Below are 10,724 nucleotides of genomic sequence, written 5' to 3'. Positions count from 1 at the left end.
TTCTTATAACCCAATTTAATTTATGCTGTTGATACACAAATAAATAAATTTGACTTCTCAAAATGTATATGTGTTATGGCTTTTGCGACCCACATCAACTTCATTAGCTAACACTAACATTAAGGGAAATTGTTTCCCAACCAAAAAAAAAATGATCCCACATTAAAGGTTATTGAGGGGGAACAGGATATTTGGAGGGGGGGTTGTTCAGAGTCCTTTAATAATACCAAAATGAAAATATGATGTCAAGATTTTCTTCATACAGATAAACGCATTTAATTTCTTTAGATGACCTTAACTTACGTGTCTGAGTGAAATGGTAACTCAACATTTTAAATATCTTTTACATATATACTGACTTTCACAAAGTGCATCAGAAAATTAAAAAGAAACTCCCTGAATTTCAGGAATTTACAAAAAAATCTATTCGAATGAACATTTACAAGAAATTAAAAGAACACAATCCTTTGAACCCTATTTATACAGATGTTATGAAATACAGAGAAACTGTTGCTAGACTTCCAGTTGAATATCTCACCTTAAGCCTTTTTTGATGCTTCCTTTTTTAGGAAAAAAAAAAAGTCTCATTGCAAGTAGACATCAAGCAGGACTTGGAGCATCTTATATATAATATAATCCACACAAAGGGTCTGTTTTTATAGGTTTCGTTTGTTTTCATTCGAAAGTTCTGAAGTCCTTTGCTGAATGGTAGCTAGTTTTTTGTTTTTGAGAAAAGGATAGATGATGGTGGAGGGAGAGGACGGGGGGGGGGCTTTTTCTGTATATTGCTCTTTTCTGGAGAAGTTTGTGCGAGTGATTGCCTGTGAGTGCACGCGCGCGAGTGTGCATTCTTGCAGTTGTGGGTCGTGTGTGTGTGTGTGTGTGTGTGTGTGTGTGTGCATGCGTGCAGTTGTGTTTATGTCGGAGGATGGTTTGCTTTTGTTTCTGGACCTCACGTTCGATTCTCATCTGGGTGCTTTGGGTGGAGGGGAACTCCGGCTCCCCCAGCAAGCCACCGCCCGAGGATCAGCGTGGCTCCACCTCGTGCCCAGCCTGGGCTCGGGGGTGTCACCGGAGCCCTTGCCCTCCCGTGCTCCCATTCGCTCGCCCTCCGAACCTCTCGCTCTCTCTGGGTGTCTCTACTTGCTCGCTCGCGCCTCTCCGCCAACCTCTAGGAGTCGTTGGGACCGGTCGCAGCTTCTTTGCCTCCTGCCGAGGCCGCCGCCGCCGCCGCCGCAGCCGCCGCCGCAGCCGCCGCCGCCGCAGCCGCCCGGGCTGCACTGACGCCGGAGTCGTGCAGGATGAGGTCGGGGGACTCGGAGCGGGGCGTCTCCAGGTTGCTGGCGTCCGTGTCACTGTCGCTGCCCTTTTTGCCCCCGCCGCCCCCGTTGTGCGTCTTAATGTGTTTGCTCAGATGGTCGCTGCGCATGAAGCGCTTGTTGCACACCGGGCAGGCGAAACGCTTCTCGCCCGTGTGAGTCCGCAGGTGCCGCTGCAGCTCGTCCGAGCGCGTGAAGCGCTTGCCGCAGAAGAGCCAGTTGCACACGAAGGGCCGCTCGCCCGTGTGCCAGCGCAGGTGCGCCTTCAGGTGCGACGTCTTGCCGTACACCTTGCCGCAGCCAGGGATGTGGCAGCTGTGCAGCCCCTTGCGTCGCAGGCTCGCCCCGGCCGGACCTAGCCGCTCGGCCTCCTGGCAGTTGGGGCAGTCGCAGGTGGCACGGCCAGAGTAGCGGCGGGCGGAGCGCGCGGAACTGCCCCCGGCGGCGGCGGCCGCGGCCCCGGAGATCATGGCGCTGGCGGCGGCCGCGGCCACTGCGGCGCTGGAGTCCGAGTAGGAGGGCAGCACCGGCTTAAAGCCGTCCTGGGCCAGCAGGTGCTGGCTGGTGGAGAGCAGGTGCGAGGCGGCGGCGGCCGAGGAGCCGAGGCCGGTGGAGCTGAAGGCCGAGTGCGTGAGCGAGCTGAAGTCGGGGTTGTAGGTGCCCAGCTGCGAGTGCAGCGAGGCCTGGGGGGCGCCCGAGTGCAGCGAGCTCTGCAGCCCCCCGGCGGGGTTCTGCACCTCCAGCCAGGAGCCGGGGCTGCTGTGCACGTCCCACCACGACGACGCCGCGCCGTTGGTCACCTCGCCCGCCGCCAGCGTCGAGTGGAAGCCCGACTTGTACCACGACTCGTACGGATGCGCCATGCCCACGCGCGGATACAGGCCGTCGGCAGCCGTCGTGTGCACCTTGGAGATGAAGGCCGACTGGCCGCCCGCCTCCTGCGGGGACACGCCGGCCGCCGCGGCCGCAGCCGCCGCCGAGTTGGAGAAGAGGCCGCCGTAGTCGCTGCTGAAGGCGGACGACGTGGGGGACGTGGAGGCCAGGCAGAAGGCGCTGTTGGCGGCTCCCGAGCCACCCGCCAGGCCGCTCGAGCCGCGGCCACCCGTGGCCACAGCGAAGCCGGAGAGGCTGGAGCCGAGGTTGCAGCTGGACGAAGAGCGCTTCCAGGGGTGGAAGCCGCCTTTAGCGAAGGCGCTGGACTCGGGCAGCGTCGTCAACGGGCTCGTGTTGCCGATCTTGTTGCAGGTCGCCGCCAGCATGGCCAACGGGGTCGTTCCGAAGCGTGGCTCTTCCTGGAGTGGGTGGGGTGAGGGAGGGAGCAAGGAGGAGGAGGAGGAGGGCGGGAGGAAGTGGGGGAAGACACAAAGTGCACCCGTGAGCAGCCTCGTTCCCCGCGCCGGTCCCCGGGGCCCTGGCACCCCGACAGCGCCTCCTCCCCGCGCGCTGGCCGAGGACGTGCCGCACCCCGCACAAGGCAGAGGCCCTCACGGTCGTAGAGGTCCTGGCGCTGTAAAGTTGTTCTTCCGTGAGACTAGATCAGAGATGCCTCGGTTTTCTTCACCTCGTTCGCTGCCACCCTGGCCTACAATCAGACCTGACGCCATAAACCGCTCTTCTCCCAGGAGCCCCCAAGTCGCCCTTCCGGATGTAGCACGAAGGTAAACACAGACAACAAACCCGGGCGAGGGCAGGGGGATGGCCGAGATAGCGGCCCAGAGCTGGGCAAAACTTAGCTAAGTCGTAGTCACTCGTGCGAGGAGTGTTCTATTTTCTTTTATAGTTCAAAAACATGGTTTTAATATTTGCACGCACGCACACACACACACACACACAGCTACAAAAATAATCCGAGTATAAACGGCCCAGTGGCCGCTTTCAAAGTCAAGGGCGAACGGGGGGGGGGGGTCACGCTAATGTAAATGTTTATTAATGCAACTGCATGATCTGCAAAACAAGACTTTTCTGAAAGCGTTGTCCTGTAATGCAACAATCCCCAAAGCAAGGGGGTGGGGTAAAACCAAAGAGAGTAAAAGAAACCTTCAGCTTTGCGTTAAAAGCAATTGCAAGGGAATTTGCTTAAATTCTTTGCTTGCAAAGGCAATGCCCCAGGTTCCAATAAGATCAGTCCCAGAAATGTGGAAAATGCTAAAAAGGAGCCTGAAGCCGCGGTCCAGCAACAGTTTCATGTGAGCCGCGGACCCAGAGAAGCCATAAAGAAAAAGAAAAAAAAAAAAAAACTCCAGCAAAAAAACGAGCAACTGCGTTGCAGCGCTTTTTTTTTTTTTTTTACTTACCCCGAGTATAGACGTGGCCATAGCAGGTCTCTTGGCTGCGCGGCGAGGCCGGGGAGCGGTGTTAAGCCTGGCGGCTGCTGGAAAACACGACTCGGGTCCCGCGCGGCTCCCGCGTCCCGCGCTCGCGCCGAGCGGACTCTGGGCTCCCGCCGGCAAAACTCAGCCTAAGTGCGAGGAGCACCCGCTTTGAAGTGCCGCTGGCTGCGCCTCTCGCCCAATGAGGGCGCAGGCAGAGCAGACGGGAGCTGCCCCGCAGCCAATCAGACGCGCCGAGGGGCCCGAGCCCGGGCTCCTGGCGCGTGCCAGTCAAGTCTGCGGGCGTGGGTGGGAGGGGGGGCGGGCTGGGGACAGAAGAAATTACAGTGCAATTAAAAATTTACACACACTCACGTACCGAGCCAGGTTTAAGTACCGTTGAGACCGTTCCGCAAGACCCCCCCTCCACCTGGGTCACCTCAAGATGTTGCTAGTTAGGGCTGACAGTCTTCACTCCCCACTTGTGCGGAAGAAGCAGGAGAGGTGGGGGACACCCGGGCCTGGGGCACAACTGGAAATGATTTGCGTTCACATTATGTGCACAGGTTCTTGCTGCGAAGAACCTCGGCTTGTACCCATCACTCTCGCTGTCGATTTCATCATTGCCGTGGTCGTTTTACCAGTTTCTTGTTTCCACTGTATTCGGTTTTACGCCCAGAGTCCTATTGAGCAAAGGGCTCAAGGGACAGCTGGGCCTCTCCAGGCAGGTCTACACCCACAGACTTAGTGGGAGAGCCCAGAGCCTGCTGCATCCCGCCATTTTCCTCCAGCGGTCTAAGTGACTTCCTAATTGTCGCTCTGGCCTCTGACCCAGGGGGTAATACAAGTGCCACTCATGCCAGAAGCTTCTGGTGGTAATTGAGGGCACCCTTTGTACGGCTTCGCCAGCGCCTAGATACCAGGTTAACCCAGTTGTCAAATATGACTAAACAGTGGGACGTGCTGATTATCTGCCAGGTTTTACTGGGGGCTGGCGTGGGGGTGGGAAGCATCAGCCCATACAACACGCCGCACGAAGCCGCTTATTTTCACATTGTAACAACTTTGGAAACAGAGACCAGCGTTAGAGGCGTCCGCCCCCACCGCCACCCCCGCCGAAGCTGCAGCTTGCTTGCACCGCTGTTTGTTTAACCCGGTGGAGATTTGCATGTCGGGTTTCAGCCTGAAGTCGGAGTTTTAGATGTTTATAAAAGTAGTTTTTTCTTGCTTGGGCTCCAACTTGTCTCTACTGCAGACTGCCAGGGCCTAGAAACTCGGTCTGCAGGGCCAAGGGTGTCCAAAGGCAGGCTCGTCCTCAGTAGGCACCCTGCTGTCACAGACCTGCGGGGGACCTCTCCGGAACCTTCAGCGAAGAGTCTGCGGGAGCCAGGCCACACGTGGGCGCCTCCGCGTTTCTGCAATCTGGAAGCATCATCCACTCCTCTCCGGACCTTAGTGTCCTCGCACATCGCAGGGAGCCGCCCGCCGCTGGAGTGTTTCTGGTCCTCCGGGTCTCCACTTTCTCTTTTCCAGGATAGCCAGAGGCTGCTTTTGAACTAGAAATCCCAGCGCCCTCAGGCAGGTCTGGGTACTGTGAAGCATGTACCGCATTCCCCCTCCGAACCCACATCCTGCTCTCTAAAAATAATAACCGCCATCCCCAAACGCTCGAGTGCAACAGACAATTTGTCGAGGAAGGACCATTGAGGAGGTCGTGGAGGTGCGCTTCCAGCGTCTTCTCTGTTCCCTCGCAAGATCTCTAGGCCCCAGAGTAAGTCTCCAGCAGCACTCCTCTCCACCTTAAGGTGGAAGACTAGGCCTGCGTGCATCCGCTCTCCTCGCTCTCTTCGTAGATGTGGATGGCTATGAGGATCGCATTCACTGCTTTTCACTAGAATTTTTTTTTTCTCAGAATGCCTTAAAAAGAAAACAGCACCTTTAAGGTGGTAAAAAGCACGGAGGAAGATGATTGCGGAAAAAGAGAAAAGAGAGAGCTGGCTTGAAGGGAGCAACGTGCCCTAGGGGACCGAGGGAGAAATGTGAGGGGGGGAGGGTAACGAAAGGCTCCGGGGCGTCAGGGTGGAAGGTTGGGGGTGGGCACCGGGCCGCAGGACCCAGACGGAAAGCCCAGCAGGGGGACCCTGGAGCTTTTCCCAACAGGTGACTTCTGCCCTGGAAGGGGAGGCTGGCCCTTGACTTCCCGTAGCGTCCCGCGCCGATTTACTAATAGAGGGATTGTTAAGTGGCAGCGAGGCGTTTCCGATTCACCCGGTGCAGCCACTGGAGGAGAGGTGCCCAGGGTTCCCCACGACTTCTCCTCCCCAGCCCGCCCTCTTAAGGAAACCTGACCAAGTAATAAATAAGACGATCCGCAAGGCCACTTGGCACCAGTGACATTTTCATGCCATTTAAACAGTTCTCACAGGCACCTCGGGCCCGGGTCCTCTCCTCCTCCTCCTCCTCCAGCAGCTCCCTCCCCCTCCCGCTGTGTTCCACGCAGTTCCAGCTGTCAGACTCTGAACGTGGGTACTCTCATATTCCTAGATACACGCGTCCTCATCACAATAAAAGTTAGGGACAGACAATCCGGGCCGGTTCGACTCCCAGGTGGGGCTGAAAGGAACTCTTTCGGGCAAAGTCCGGTTTTGCTTTTTTTTTTTTTCCCCTCCTCACGTCTGACAGATTTTTTTTTCATCTTCTAAAAAATCTAGTTTTTAAACAAAGATCAATGTGTTATGCTAAAGTGTTGAGCTGACTGTTAAAACATTTGGGGAAATAATGACAATGTAACAAAGGCCTGGTTTGGAGTGAATCATCACCCTTTTAAAAGTTAAAGCAATTTTCAGGAGAATAGCTTTCAGCAAACGCTTTACATTATTCAAAACGGCCAAATAATGCTCTATTATAGCGCCTGAATGCTGCCAGTCAGCCCCTAAGTGCAATTTGTGCAAAGGCCCCGGTGCCTTATCTCCACTTCTTTATAAAGAGGTGAATATAAAACAATTTCTTCCAAACCCAGACAGAGAGCACGAAAATTGCTTCCCTTTCTGCAATCAGGGCAATTTAACTGGAGTGCAATTAGCACTATTAAATGTCGATTCTGCATAAACAAATCTGACTGAGCAGAGAAAGTGGGGTGAGAACCTCATATACACTGAAACTGATTTTTTAAAATTATGTATCCGGGTCCTTTACAATTGATCCGTGACGTTTTCATCTTGGCATATATTTACATCGTAAATACACTATGGTTAAATCAACATGATTTTTTGCAAAAAAAAAATTCAATACGAAACCCAATAAAGAATGGAGTGATTAAAGGGAAGAGTTTATTTCCCTTGAACAAATGTTGTTTCTCCCGTTTTTGGCTCAGCGAAGGGCTTTGATCTGAGCAACTGCTCAAGTTTGTGGTGTTTAAGGGGCAAAGCTAGGGAAACAATTTCATCTTGAGCACTCATCCCGGATGGAAGCGCCTATGCTGTAGATGAAATGCTTTCTCGCTGAGACGATGCACGCAGGAATCAGGGTGGCGATTCCGAAGACCAGTTATTTTCTGAACTCCTGCATACCGTAGCTGAGTAAACATTAGGTAGCGGCCCAGTCTCCTCGCAGGTTAGCAGCTAAGGTGCTTCACTGAGGTGGGGTAAGGTGTGGTTGGAGACTCAGGATGCGGGCAGGAAGGGAGGCGTTGGGAGGGGGAGGAACCCAAGGGTTCTCAAATTGGTGGGGCCAGTTTCACTGGAAGCCTGGGCCACAGTAACCAGGCTGGGGGGCGGGGTGTGGGCGGGGGTAAGAGGAGGAAGCCCTTAAAAGCATTTGTCTGACCTGTCCTCCCACCCGCCTTTATTTATTTATTTGCTAAGCCACAGAGGCACCCGTTTTGAATCATTTGTGCAATTAATTATGCTTTTCATTTGCATGATCTACACCAGAGCAGTGATTATCAGGTCAGCACCGTGTGGGAGTTGGGGAGAAACATAATAACTTCAGTTTAAAAAAAAAAAGCTGCGTTTGTACGGTAGTTGCCTGCCTTGAGCAAGGGGGGGAAGGAAGCCCTGCCCCGTGCAGCGGTGCAGCCCTTAGTGCCTGTTGAGTCGAGTGAATCTTCCCACAGTCGGAGTTTGTCAGTGTGAGTGAAAATGAAATACAGCCTTTGATTAGACGGGAATCTTTTATAGTTAACATATACTTATGTCTTTAAAAACACCAGTCTTGAGTTCAACCGGATCAAGAAAATTAATTAAAAATTGAGGAACTCTCCCACAATTTCTGTGAAGCTTTTATTTAATAGTCATTTTATAACACCCTTCCTTATTTTAGCCCAACCCTTACAAATAAAAAAGGCCAATGAAATTTTCATCTTTTTTTTTCTTTCTTTCTCTGTCTCAAAGGTGTCACTCCCGTTTCGAGGTGCTGGGAGGTGCAAAGCATTCCGGTTTCTGAAAGGTTTCCAGGAGAAACCAGAAAGTCCCTGGCCTGTGGAGACCAGTCCATGCCTTTACTGCACTAGCAGCTGTCTGGTGCTAGATGTGACTGGACCTCATAGCCTAAGCTTGCCTTGATCTGTTTATCTGAGCCAAAAATGCATTGCCAATTAAAGGAGAGAATGGTATGTCAAAGAAAGGAAGGTGACTGGGGACTGTGATGATTTTAATGACTGCAATTATTGGAAGATTATTCAACAAGCATCATAGGTTTGTTTACTGCATCACTGGGAATCTATGGGGGGCCTGTTGGGCTTGAGTCTGTACTTTCCTTCCTCACCAATCACGATGAGGGAGTCCCAGACAGGAGTTTCAATTTTTTTCTTTTTAAGAGAAGTTCTACCCAAATGATACATGTGTTGCCTCAGACAAGGCTAACAGAACCATCCTTGAAGCCACTGTGAGATCTTCTCATTTTTATCTGAGCCTAATAACCAGGAAGGCCAGAGGCCAGAGGATTCTGGTCATAAGCCCTCTTCTGGCCAGCACACTAGTTTCCCCAGCTTAAGCACTCCCCAGGCAGCCTGAGAGGTGGCTTCTGCACCTTCCAGCATTTTCCTCCTTCCTCTAAAGCTCAGAGAAGGAAACCACTCCACTTGTAAGAAGCACACTTCCCGAGCTCTGGGAAAGTTCCTCTTCTCTTCCTTCAAGAATCCCTTCAAATCGTGCCTTTTCATTACTGTTCAAAATAAGTCAAGGAAGAGATATGAGCAAGAGCATATCGGTTTGTGACTAGCCAAGGTTTTTCTGTAAATATAACTGCAGGGGATGTAAATACAGAAGGTTTCTGATAGTGGCAAAATGTGTTTTGGTTCACAATGGCTTATCCTGGGGATGCTGATGTGGAAGTTACCTTGGACATGCCCAGCAACACTCTCTTTTCTGAGCAGCAAGGCTGAAGTAGCAGGGTGCTCTTTCTGGGTTCTGTAATGACCAGCCTGGGGCTTAAGGTAGACTGAGCTGGCATTGAGAACCTTCCCTACTCAAGTGTGAGCCTGCAGGCTTCTGCAAATGACAATTAGGAACCTATTACAAGCCATTAGATTGACCAATGTACCTTAAACAATGTGAATGATTTATATGGCTGATTTATAAGGGTGAAAGAAAGAGGGGGGGATGGCTCCATATCCCTTATATCTGTGGCACTGCTGTGCAGAGTAGGGGACCCAGACCCTTAGACAGCTTTTCAAGCAAAGACTTAGGTTCCTCAGCTTGTCCAGTGGGTGGCGAGATGCATGCTCTTTGCCCGTGTTTCTTCTTTTTAAGGAAAAGCAAAAAAGGCCAACACTAAGGCCAGACACAGAAGAGGAGGGTCACAGAGATGCCCCTCCGATAGCAGAGGACACTACCAGCAGGGGTCCCAGCTGCCTCCCTTCCTCAGTCTTCCCTCACAAGAGTGACTCACATATTTGTCTAATGGAGTGTTGGATTGCTGCATGGCCCCTAATTACTGCAGAAACACACACCATTAGCCCTTGAAATTTCAGGCCAGACTAGGGAGAAGCAGCAGCCAGGCTCTGGAAGGAAGATGATGCTGACGGTGAGGAGGGAGGGAAGTCCTCCTTAGGGCCAACTCTTCCAGCTAGTCTACACAGCGAAGACAAGCTTACAATGGGGCTGAAGCCACCAAAGCTGCCCTCCCTTTCCTACAAAGTCTGTTTGTAGCTGTCTACTCACTGCAGGTACTCTTGGGCTTCTCACACAACAAGGCAATTCCTGCCAGTCCCCCCCCCCCATAGCCTGTAAGGAGAGGATAGACACGCTTCACCCATCCCAAAGGAGGCTTCCCTTTGTTTGACTTCTTCCTTCTGAGGCACCTTCAGCTGGACAACGCAGGGGGAGGCCAGGCTGGAGAGACTGTGGGTCTGATTAGTGACTTCCACGGAGCATCCCATACTCAGTTCTAACTCTGCCTCTCCTCCTGTCCCCCTTCCTCCCTTCACAGGTCTCTCTGCCTCCCGAGCCCCTCACCCCCACCCAGGTCCTCTTACCACCCTTGTTCTGTCCCCAGAGCTTGGACAGGGTATGTCCTGTACCTTAGTTTGGCAGGAAAGAGCTTCATCGTGGTTTGTTCACTATTGTCTAAAACAGATCCTTTTGCTCGTGTCTAAGTGTGGAGTCTTTCAAGGGTTGGTGGTGGTGGTGCAGAAGGAAGAGGGAAAGAGAAACAACATCCGTGTGTCCTTTGCAGCCTGTGTTCCACGGGAGACCAGGATTTGGAAAACCTTCTAAAAGGATCATGCTCTCTCCAGAACACCTCCCTCCCACCCCATCACACACACACACACACACACACACACACACACACACACACACACACACACACACCTTGCCCTGGAATCTCTTCTCAAGGCCCAGAAACTCCAAGAGGCAGAGGAGGGAGGTGGGGTGTGTGGGCCGGGAGATCCCCAGTGAGGACTCAGGCATCCCTGTGACATTGCCCAGAGAAATGCGTGCTTTCTGGATTTCAGCCGCTCTAGAGCCCATCCCCGGTGGGCCGATCTGTCTCACCCCCCACTGGTGTTCCGCACACCCAGCGGCCAGCGGCCGTGAGGGCACCTGGACTGAATGGTGTGTGGGCCGCTCCACACCCTTCAGACACGTGCTTCTCG

At 52.8% G+C, this 10,724-nt stretch overlaps 1 protein-coding gene and 1 long non-coding RNA gene across 2 annotated transcripts; both read right to left on the bottom strand.

Moving 5' to 3' along the window:
* Sp9 (Sp9 transcription factor) lies at window positions 1–3,925 on the bottom strand. The gene is made up of 2 exons (XM_021232619.2): window positions 3,614–3,925; window positions 1–2,611 (listed from the first exon to the last, which is right to left on the bottom strand). Exons 1-2 carry the CDS (start codon window positions 3,632–3,634, stop codon window positions 1,172–1,174), a joined length of 1,461 nt encoding a protein of 486 aa, XP_021088278.2. The 5' UTR covers window positions 3,635–3,925; the 3' UTR covers window positions 1–1,171.
* A 1,611-nt stretch (window positions 3,926–5,536) lies between these two features.
* On the bottom strand, window positions 5,537–10,368 carry LOC121140389. The gene is made up of 2 exons (XR_005877201.1): window positions 10,149–10,368; window positions 5,537–8,791 (listed from the first exon to the last, which is right to left on the bottom strand). It is a non-coding gene; the product is annotated as an uncharacterized LOC121140389 (long non-coding RNA).
* Window positions 10,369–10,724: the final 356 nt, after the last annotated feature.

This window comes from Mesocricetus auratus, unplaced genomic scaffold, assembly GCF_017639785.1.
Source record: "Mesocricetus auratus isolate SY011 unplaced genomic scaffold, BCM_Maur_2.0 Super-Scaffold_100004, whole genome shotgun sequence".
Lineage (NCBI taxonomy): Eukaryota > Metazoa > Chordata > Mammalia > Rodentia > Cricetidae > Mesocricetus > Mesocricetus auratus.
This window is presented reverse-complemented; position numbering and strand designations above follow the sequence as displayed.

What these genes read in the sequence shown, in the direction of transcription:
- Sp9 (XM_021232619.2), bottom strand. Translation starts at nt 3,634, where the DNA reads ATGGCCACGTCTATACTCGGG. An exon ending in TGGCCACGTCTATACTCGGG is followed by an intron (nt 2,612 to 3,613) that starts GTAAGTAAAAAA and finishes CACCCACTCCAG; the next exon opens with GAAGAGCCACGCTTCGGAAC.